This window comes from Tupaia chinensis, unplaced genomic scaffold (genome assembly GCF_000334495.1).
Source record: "Tupaia chinensis unplaced genomic scaffold, TupChi_1.0 Scaffold000451_2, whole genome shotgun sequence".
NCBI lineage: Eukaryota > Metazoa > Chordata > Mammalia > Scandentia > Tupaiidae > Tupaia > Tupaia belangeri.
In genome coordinates this window covers 2,623,128-2,633,857 of record NW_006159958.1, presented here as the reverse complement: position 1 = coordinate 2,633,857, position 10,730 = coordinate 2,623,128, and the positions used below count along the sequence as shown (strand labels likewise).

Genomic DNA, 10,730 nt, shown 5'->3' with positions numbered 1-10,730 from the left:
TGTGTGGGTGGATTTTTTTTTTTAAAGAATTATTTTATTTAGCTTTATTTATTTATTTATTTATTTATTTATTTATTTATTTATTTATTTATTTATTTATTTATTTTTGATTAAAGAGGGTCACAGTGCAAGAGAGAAAGGAAAAGTGAGAAAGCAAGCCACCAGGTCTGGGACTTGAACCACAGTTGTCCACATGGGAGTCCAGCACCATTAACCACCACGCCACCTGCCAGTCCCAGTGTGTGTGTTTTAACACGTTAGTGCTAAAAGGGATTGATTATATGGAAGAGATGACCAGACAATAGGAGGAATAAATATATACAACTCTCCCCATAGACTCAATATACAGTTAATTTCTAAAATATTTTTTTAAGTTTATGGACACCAGATTTTCATGAAAACTAGGAATATTACAAGTACATCCAGATACTTAATAATATTCTCTATATTTTTAATTACAGAACCTGATAGAAACTCTCTGGAGGATTCCTCAGTCACCATGTCAACCAACAATGACATTTCTCTCTCTTCATATGATGAAGATCAGGGATCCAAACTCATCCGAAAAGCTAAAGAGGCACCATTTGTCCCCATTGGTAAGCTTGACTTTGACATACTAATGATCTTTTGTAAGCTTGAACGTGCTTGTGGGCCCATGTAGGTGTATTCAGACTTCTTATTTTATTGACTCTTTGTTTTTTTTAGGTAATAGTATCATGATAAGCTTGTTCATCAACATATCCTGAAAGAGTTTATTTTAAACTTTTTTTCTTAATGTTGTCAAATGTTCTGGGATTGGCATTATATGAATCTCATTGCAAAACATTCTGTGTGGACCAGTTGGTAGGATGGTAATTAAGGCAGCTGGACCCCACATGGCTGACTGTGTGGTTCAAGTCCTGGACCCAGAGGCTTGAAAAACACACTGGATGCGGATGTGTCTGCCCAAAATCCTGGGAGAAGTGAGAAAGGATGAAGAAGGGATTGCAGTGTGGCCATCCCCCATGGGGCCTGCTTTCTCACTCACCTCATTTCCCTACCCCCGCTTTGTCTCACCAGCAAATGCATGCGCCCTACAGAAAAAAAAAAAAAATTAAATTATTTTATGTGTATTCAGATTTATTTTATTGATTCTTATTTCAGTGAGTAAGATTTGGGGGACCCTGAGACCACCCTTAGGTGTGATGGTTTGCCAGGACTCATAAAACTCAAGAAAGCTGTTAAACTCATAGCTAGGGTTTATAAAGTAAGAGGATATAGGTTCAAGTCGGCAAAAGTCTATGGGGTGAATCCAGGAAAACCAGGTATGAGCTTCCAGTGTCCCCTCCCAGTGGTGTCACCTGGGGGTACTCTACATTCTTCCAGCAATGATGTTTGACGACACATGCAAAGTACTGCGATTCAGGGATGCCTGCTAAGCCTTGGTGTCCAGGTTCTATGGGTGTCAGTTACATAGGCTTGCAGTGGTTACAGTCACCCCTTGTTATTCAGTTTCTAGCCCCTGGAAGTCACATTACGACAGTGTGGCCTAAGGCTTCAAACATATTAAAACTCATTGATTTAATTGTATATTTAAATAGGCTCAAGGTAAATTTATGGTATATTCAGTTGTATTTTAAGAAAACTATTAATCGTATAAAGAATATAAAAATGGGGACCAGCAGATGGCATAATGGTTACATCGCTGGACTCCCATGTAGTGGACTGCAGTTTGGGTCCCAGACCCAGCAGCTTAAAACACACGCTGGAGGGGCAAGCAGGTGGCGTGGTGGTGAAGAGCGCTGGACACCCACATTATCAACTGTGGTTTGAGTCCCGGACCTGGCGACTTGCTTTCTCATTTTCCCTCTCTCTCTCTTGCTCTGTCCCTCTTTGGCCAAATTAAAATAAATAAACAAACAAATAAATAAATAGAATAATTCGAATAATTCTTTTAAAAAACAAACAAAAAAACTGCTGGGGACATGCATGTGCATGCTGAAGACCCCAAGAGGAGAGTGGAAGAGAAGGGATTGTGGTGTGGCCATCCCCGCCAAGAGTGATTTCTCACTTTCTGTCTCTGTCTCTGGTGAGTGCACACCCTCTATAGCAAAAATCTCCCAAAAAAGAAATATATATATATAAATGACCTGAAAATGGTATAACAGTTTAACTGTTGCCATTTTGTTTCATTTACAGAGGGCACCTGTGTTCTCTAGAGAAAGAGAGAAAGCACCCTAAATGGTGCATTATCATGCAAATTTCTTTTCCTCCATTTCTCTTTCTGTTGGGGTTGGGCCTATGCATGCACGTACCTGGCGAGTTTTTCAAATCACTGGGGCTGGGATTCATACTGTGGTGAGCCATGTGGAATGTGGCTCCTTTAACTGCTAGGCTACAGGGCTGGCCCTATTTTTACCATTTTGATATAAATATTTCTTCCAGGTTTTTTTTTGTTTGTTTGTTTGTTTGTTTTTTGGGAGGCTCATACTGAAGTGCATATATGCTATTTTTATCTGAGATAAAGCATACACACATATATACCCAGCATGTTTTTAGGTGGCCATTGTGGGATTCGAACCGCAGTCAGCAATGTGTGGTCCAGCTGCTTAAATCACCAGACCACAGAGCTGGCCCCACAATTATTTATTTGCATTTTACACATTGCTGAATTTTGTGTAATATATAACATTATAATATTTATGTGGTTTCTAATTTTTTGTTGAGATAGAGATTTTTGCTATAGAGTGTGTGTGTTTGCCAGAGAGACAAAGAGAAACAGAGAGGCAGAACGAGAATTCACCCCCCAGGGGCCATGACCACACTGCGATCCTCTTTTCTCCATTCTCCTCTCAGGATTTTGGGCACATATGCACATATGCCTGGCATGAGTGTCAAGCCACTAGGTCCAGAACTCCAACCATAGTCAGCCACATAGTCCAGCACCTTAACTACTATGCCACGTGCTGACCTGTGGTTTCAAAGATTTTATTATCACAAATTAACATGCGTCTTTATAGTGCCCTGCAAGAGTTTAACAAACTTTGAGGTTTCTCGCAAGAGTATTTCTTGTATTATTATTATTAGTTGTAAGAGTACACAGTACAGAAAGGGGTCATGCCCTTTGATCTTTATCCTGAAGTCAGCAGCAGTTTAGGGTACATTCTGTCTTCTTTTTTTTTTTTTTTTCATATGCAACATAAATTACAATTTTTCAATGAAATAATTTTTTTTGCCATGTGTTTTTAATATCTATTTACATTGTGCATATAGGAGTATTTTTATGTTCCTAATAATTGCATCATTTATTTTATAGAGGTATAATAATTTGTAACCATAATCTGAAGTTTTTTTTTTAATTGTCAGAGGGCATGTGAGCTCTCTAGAGAGAAAGAGAGAGAAAGAGAGAAAGAGCCCCTCATTGAGCTACTAATCCATCTGGAGTTTAGTTGTGGGTATGATAGGTGAAATTTAACAATTCTTTTTCCATACAGATGGCTAATTTTCCAATATATTTCTTGTGTATACATTTTGCAGTCTTTTCCCTCTAATTTGAAATGCCCGCTATGTTAGGTACAAACGTACATAGCAGGGGATCTTACTCAGCTACCTATTTTGTTACCGTGGTGTTTGTCTACAGAAACTCAGTGTTACGTTGAGATACCTCGTAAGCCAGGACAGTTTCACTGTTCTGCCTTCTCCGAAAGAGCTTGCCTGTTTACTTTGAAATTGGCCTGTCAAGTTCCAAAACAAGGGAAAATGTTTTAATGTGATTTACATTTAGATGGCATTAAACTAATTTTTTAATTTGGAGAACATGGAAATCTTAGAATGTGGTACGTTGATATTCATTCCAATCTTTTGTGTCATTAAATGTAATTTTATAGTTTTAATTTCTCTAGGTCTCAGATATTCCGAAATGTGTAAGATTTTTGCTTTTGAGGAGGGGTTTCTGTAGTGTGTATATATGGTGGGGTAAGAGGGAGGGAGATAGGGCCTCTTGTGCTACATCCCCCTGCCTGTGTCAGCCTCCCAGGTAGCTGGGACCGGAAGAGGGATGGAGATAGGGGGGCCTCTTGTGCTGCATCCCCTGCCTGTGTCAGCCTCCCAGGTAGCTGGGACCGGAAGAGGGAGGGAGATAGGGCCTCTTGTGCTGCATCCCCCTGCCTGTGTCAGCCTCCCAGGTAGCTGGGACCCAGGTGTGAGCTGAAAGGGGTGGGCAAGGGGTCTATACTGGGTGTCCCACGTGGCTGCAGCCTGCCCAGTGTCAGCAGTTCCACTGCGCGTTCCTGAGGCTGAGCCCCTAGATACACTGGTTGGTTTGCTTGGTCTTTGTTGTCTATTTCTTGCATATGAGAGCCAGAGTGTGTGTGCACGCAGGAGACAGAAACAGAATTCTCAGTTGACATTAATTCGTGTTGCCATTCCTGATTTCTTTTTGTTTGCAATTGCTTCGTCTTCGCCTACCCTGTTAAAATCTTCAATGTGTTTTAGTAGTAGCTGCTCTACAAAGCATATGTATCTGGGTTTTTTTTTTTTTTTTCCTTTTTTTTGGAGGGGTTTTTGCTATAGGGTCGTGTGCTCGCACCAGACAAAGAGATAGAAAGTGAGAAATCACCCTCCAGGGGGGATGGCCCCGCTGCAATCCCTTCTCTTCCATTCTCCTCTCGGGATCTTGGGCACGCACGCACATGCACCTGGCGTGAGTTTAAGCCACCAGGTCCAGGACTCGAACCACTGTCGACTACATAGGAGTCCAGTGACATAGCCATTACGCTAACTGCTGGTCCCTGGGTTTTGTTTTTTTTAACCTAAGAGAGTAGATAAATTTACATTCACATTTATTATAGTAAGTTATTTTCTTTTTTTCTTTCTCTTTTTTTTTTTGGCCATGGGGTGCATGCATTTGCCAGAAAGAGACACAGAGAGGAGAATGAGAAATCACCCCCACAGGAGGATGGCCGCTCTGCAGTCCCTTCTCTCAGGATTTTGGGCACGCACGCACACACGCCCATTGTATTTTTTGGGCAACAGGGTCTGGGACTCAAACTAAGAAGCTGGCCATGTAGGATCCATCCACCCAACACCTTAACCACCATGCCGTCTGCTGGCCCAATAACTTCTCTTATTTCTGCCATCTACTTTATGTTTTAAATGTATTTCTAGTAAGTTCTATTTTTACTATCTACTTCAGGGTTTTTTTCTTTTTTTAAGAATTATATATATATATATATATATATATATCACGCCACCTGCTGGTCCCTCTACTTTAGATTTTCTGTTTGTTGTACTGTCTTGTTTCTTCTTTATTTTTCACCTAATTTGGTTAGGTTCTGCAGCTATTCTAATACTGTTGATCTTCATCACTACATTGTTGATAATGGTTTTTTTTCACCAATTTCCAGTGTTAAAATGAATATAAATTCATTCTCTAACTCAAGAGAAGACATCACATTTTGTTGTAATCATTATAACCTTAATTCCAGATTATTGACTTTGGTGACTGCTTTTTCTATACTGTACTCTCTTGTTCTGAAGGAACCGTATAGGTTGTACTACCTTTATTGCTCATTATATTTTACACATCTAATCTTTTATTTCTTTTTCCCTTTTTTCTTTTTTTTTAGTTTGCTATAGGGTGTGTGTGCATGCCAGAGAGAGAGAGGGATGGAGAGAGGGAGGGAAAGTGAAATCACTTCGTGAGGGGATGGCCATGTCATAGTCCCTTCTCTTCTAATCTCTTCTCAGAGATGTGGGACATGTACGCCCACATGCCCAGCGTAATGCTCAAGCCGCCAGGTCCAGGACTCGAACTGCAAAGTCAGCCATGTGGGACCCAGCCTCCCTAACCTCTATGTTCCCTGCTAATCCCCTGTCTTCTATTTCTTAAACTATCTTTTTTTTTAAAGAGAGATTTTTGCTATAGGGCATATGCGCTTGCCAGAGAGATAGAAAGCAAGAAATCACACCACACACACACACACACACACACACACACACACACCCCAAGGGGAAATGGCCACACCTCAATCTCTTCTCCATTCTCCTGTCAGGATTTTTGGGCATGCACGCACATGCACCTAGTGTGACGCCGCCGAGTCTGGGACTTGAACTGCAGCGGACTACGTGGGTGTCCAGCAACGTAACCATCACAGCATTCCTTAAGCTACCAACTTTGATTCACTTTGTTTAGTTGACTGGATTACACCCCCAGGTTTGTATGTAAATAGATGAGTGGTATACCATCCGAGGTGATGACCTGACTGGTTTTGTCCCCGGCTCTGTATGGAGGTCTTGGGTCACGTCCTTTTACTCAGACTCTCCACACAGCTCCATCGCTTTCCCCTGTGCACTGCGTCGCTAACAGCCTTCCCAGGACAGAATCCCCATGTCCGAAGGAAACAGGGTCTGTCTCCCGCTGGTAATACTGTATAGAATCATCTCTGAGTATCTTCAGGGAGGGAGATAGAACAGAGAGGAGTTAAAAATTCATTCCCTGAACCAGCAGGTGGCATGGTAGGTAAGGAACTGGACTCCCACATGGCTGACCACAGTTCAAGCCCCGGACATGGAGGCTTGAGGATCGTGCCAGGCATGTGTGCATGCATGCCAAAAAAAATCCCAAGGGGGGAATGGGAGAGAAGGGAGTGTGGTGTGACCAAGCCCCTAGGGGGTGAATTCTGACTTTCCCTTTTTCTGTCTCTCTCCAGCAAGTGTATGGGCCCTATGGCAACAATCTAAAAGTTTTCCACTCCTTCCCTAACTCAAGAGAATGCCTTTACTGCACTTGTTTTGCTGTAATACTAGGTTGTTGGGAAGTCATGACTTGTTTTTCTATGCAAAAATGTGTCATGACTTTTCCAGTAGCCTAATACTTACAATCTTGATTATTCTTAATTCCCTGGCATTCTTTTAAATAAATTTATTTACTACTCTCATAAACCCACATTTTTAAAAGTAATTTTTGGGGCCAGCAAGTAGCGTAATGGTTAAAATGCTAAACACTTCCACATGGTCGACCATGGTTCAAGTCCTGGACCTGGTGGCTTGCTTTCTTACTCCCCCCTACCCTGGTCAAATTATAATAAATGAATGAAAAATAAAATTAAATAAATAATTCTTTTTTTTTTTTTTTTTTTGAGAGATTTTTGCTATACGGTGCGTGCACTCGCCAGAAAGAGAGCGACAGAAAGCGAGAAATCACCCCGTAATTAAAAAAATTCTTAAAAAATTGCTATTTAAGGGACCAGCAGTTGGCATGATGGCTGTGTTGCTGGAATCCCATGTAGTCAACCGTGGTTTGAGTCCCGAACCTGGTGGCTTAAACTCACACCGAGCATGTGTGTGTGCCCAAGATCCCGAGAGGAGAATGGAGGAGAAGGGATTGTGGCGTGGCCCTTCCCCCCCCCCCCCCCCGGGGGGTTCTCACTTTCTGTCTCTCTGTCTGTCTCTCTATTTCTGGCGAGCGCATGCACCCTATAGCAAAAACCTCTTCAAAAAAAGAAAAGCTATTAAAAAAAAAAAAGTAATTTTTACTTTCTGGATCTGATATTCTTTGCCCCTATCACAGACTTTTGGTTCTGAAGGGAAAAAATGTAAAATTCAATTTGTATGTCAGATAATTAATGATCTGGTAAAGTATCTTCATAAAAACAATAATTCAGGGGCCAGCATATGGCATAGCAGTTACATCGCTGGACTCCCACATGGCTGACCATAGTTCAGATCTCGGACCTGGTGGCTAGAAAATCACTCTGGGTGCCTGTCCGTGCGTGCCCAAGATCATGGGAGGAGAAAGGAGGAGAAGGGATTATGGCATAGCCAGCCCCACTGTGGGGTGATTTCTCACTTCCCTCACTGTCTCTGTCTCTCTCTCTCTGGCGAGCGCTACACCCTAAGGCACAAAACCTTAAATGAATCAAACAGTGTACACTCGTCGGTGGTAAAACTCATTCAGTTCCCTCCATCCAGGCATCTGACACACTCGTGACATTTGTTCTACAGGAATGGCAGGTTTTGCAGCAATCGTTGCATATGGACTCTACAAACTGAAGAGCCGGGGAAATACCAAAATGTCCGTCCACCTGATCCACATGCGCGTGGCAGCCCAAGGCTTCGTGGTGGGAGCAATGACCGTTGGTAGGTTCCGGTGGGAAATGTTCACGTTTGTGATTCTCCATTAATACATTCCTCTACCGACAAAACTGGGTGGGTGCTTTCAGCTGACCTTGAAGCAATTTGAAAATATCATTTATGGGGACCAGCAGGTGGCATTATGCTTATGTCGCTGAACTCTCATGTAGTCAACTGCGGCTCAAGTCCCAGACCTGGTGGCTTAAACTCACTCCAGGTGCGTGTGCATGCGTGCCCAAGATCCCGAGAGGAAAATGGAGAAGAGATTGTGGCGTGGCCATCCCCCCTGGGGGGTGATTTCTCGCTTTCTGTCTCTCTGTCCCTCTCTGTCTTTCTGGCAAGCACATGCGCCCTATAGCAAAACTTCTCACCCCCCCCAAAAAAAAAATTAAAAAATAAAGTAAAATATAATTTATGTTCATTTTCATGTAAAAATTGAATTACTAAAAATAATTTAAGTAGTGACATAGTTTTGCTGTTTCCCGTGTATTCTACTAAGGCTTTAAAGAAAGAGAAAATAACCCTGTCTGTCACTGAGTTTATAGTTTCATTGAAGTGTGTAGACATGCAAATAGATTTGGTAGTAACATCCATTATCTGGGAGAGCATATGATTGCAAGTTTATTGAATTTTTGAAGATGGAAAAATGTTTAAAGTGTAGATATTAAAATTTTTAAGTATAGGTATTACGTGATTTTATTGGCATTATCATTCATTGGTTGTATCGGATATTATGTAGCAAAAGTGAATCCTTTTAAAGTCACCAGATTAAATAGTGCTTGTTCTTTGAAACAAACACCCTGGTGATATTGTGAGCTAGTCATACTGGCCTTGAGCTACATGGGAAACTATGCAAAAAGAATTTTAGAAACTTAAATTATTCAAGAGGAGAAGAACATAAACCTCCTTTGGTCTCGTTTCTCTGGTGAATATCGCACTCCAGCAAGGATGCTAGTTTAGTTATTTTATGAACTGTTATTTTCTAAATATTGAAGAAAATACTTCAAAGTCTAACCAGCAGTCTTTTTCTCTAGGTATGGGCTACTCCTTGTATCGGGAATACTGGGCGAAACCTAAACCTTAGAAGAGGAGATGGCGTCTCAGTCTGGTCGGATGTGCTTGCTTTAGTTAGACACCTCATACTGAGGTTACGTGTGTGTCAAAAACAAATCGTTCGATGGGTTCGGATAAGGTATTTTGAATATCGGCTTCCTGTCTCACAGCCTTGACTTGCCTGGTGACCAAAATGATTAGTGACCAGGAAAGTCAGGTTAACACAAAAGAAACCTGTCACCCCAATGTACTCTGTAGTGTTAAAATCTCCAGCTTCTTAAACCCTGATGATGAAACTAGTTCTAAAGAAGAGCCCAGACTAACCTGGACGTACTCCCAGCTCGCTGCAGAACACCTCCTGCTTTGGGTGTGATGTAGGAGTCTCGTTTATCCAGTTAATCCAACATTTTTCTGTGTGCCTTGCGGACTGGTCGAGTACTTCAGGTTTTAGGGCTGGTTGGCTCCTGGAGAACTGTTTTGAAAAAGTGCATGGACTATAATCTGTAAAGCCTTTTTTAACTGACACGTGTGTTTAAACCAAACCTAGAAAGCTTGCAGTGGGGTCGCAGAGTACTATTTATTTCATAATCACACTTGTAAACATGAGAATAAGTTAATGACGATTCCAGTTTAGCTCTTTTGTAATTGCAGAATTATATTTTTGCCGCTGTTAGATTAGAATAATTTTTAAATGTCACGTTGGACTAGGAATATGTATTTTAAGTATTAACACAAAGCTAAATGGAGAACACTTTTTAAACGTGTGCAGTATATTTATTTTCTCTGTAAAACTAAACAGATTACTGATAATGAAAGTGATTAATGATTTATAAGCAAGCTGGTTGGTCTGACATTATATACAAACTTTGATATACTACAGAATGCTTTATTGCACTTGTGAAACTCTCTTGTCTAATCTGAATTTCCATCCCTTGGTGACAACATGGTGTATATATATTGTTATTAAAGTAAGTGAACATATCAAGTGTCTTGTGTTTATTAGAATTTGGAAAGTAGTACAACATTTAAGTTCTAAGAAAAAAGAACATACTGTAATTTTGGGGACCAACAGGTGGCATGGTGGCTAGGGCCACTGGACTCCCACATAGCCAACCATGGTTCAAGTCCCAGACCTGGCAGCTTACTTTCTCACTTTCTCTCTCTCTCTCTATCCCCATCTGGTCAAAATAAAAATAAATAAATAATTAAATAAAGTTAAATAAAATAATTATTTTAAAAAAGAACATAGTGTACTTTTGATAGGAACCACAGTTAATGAATATCTACCAAGGGACCAGCAGGTGGAGTAATGGTTACATCGCTGGACTTCCATGGAGTTGACTGTGGTTCTAGTCCCAGACTCGGTGGCTTAAAACCCTGGGAGCGTGTGTGAGTGTACAAAATCCTGAGACTGGAAGAAAAGGGACTGTAGCATGGTCATCTTCCCCCCCCGGGAGAGGGTGATTTCTCATTTCGTGTCTGTCTATCCAGCAAGCACACACTATAGCAAAAATCTAAAAAAAAAAAAAAAAAAAAAAGAATGCTAAATAGGAACAATGACTAGC

At 41.0% G+C, this 10,730-nt stretch overlaps 1 protein-coding gene across 1 annotated transcript; it reads left to right on the top strand.

Moving 5' to 3' along the window:
- The first annotated feature begins 433 nt into the window (after positions 1-433).
- HIGD1A (HIG1 hypoxia inducible domain family member 1A) lies at positions 434-10,146 on the top strand. The gene is made up of 3 exons (XM_006155403.3): positions 434-596; positions 7,984-8,118; positions 9,147-10,146. The coding sequence occupies exons 1-3, from the start codon at positions 500-502 to the stop codon at positions 9,194-9,196; spliced, it is 282 nt and encodes a 93-aa protein (XP_006155465.1). The 5' UTR covers positions 434-499; the 3' UTR covers positions 9,197-10,146.
- Positions 10,147-10,730: the final 584 nt, after the last annotated feature.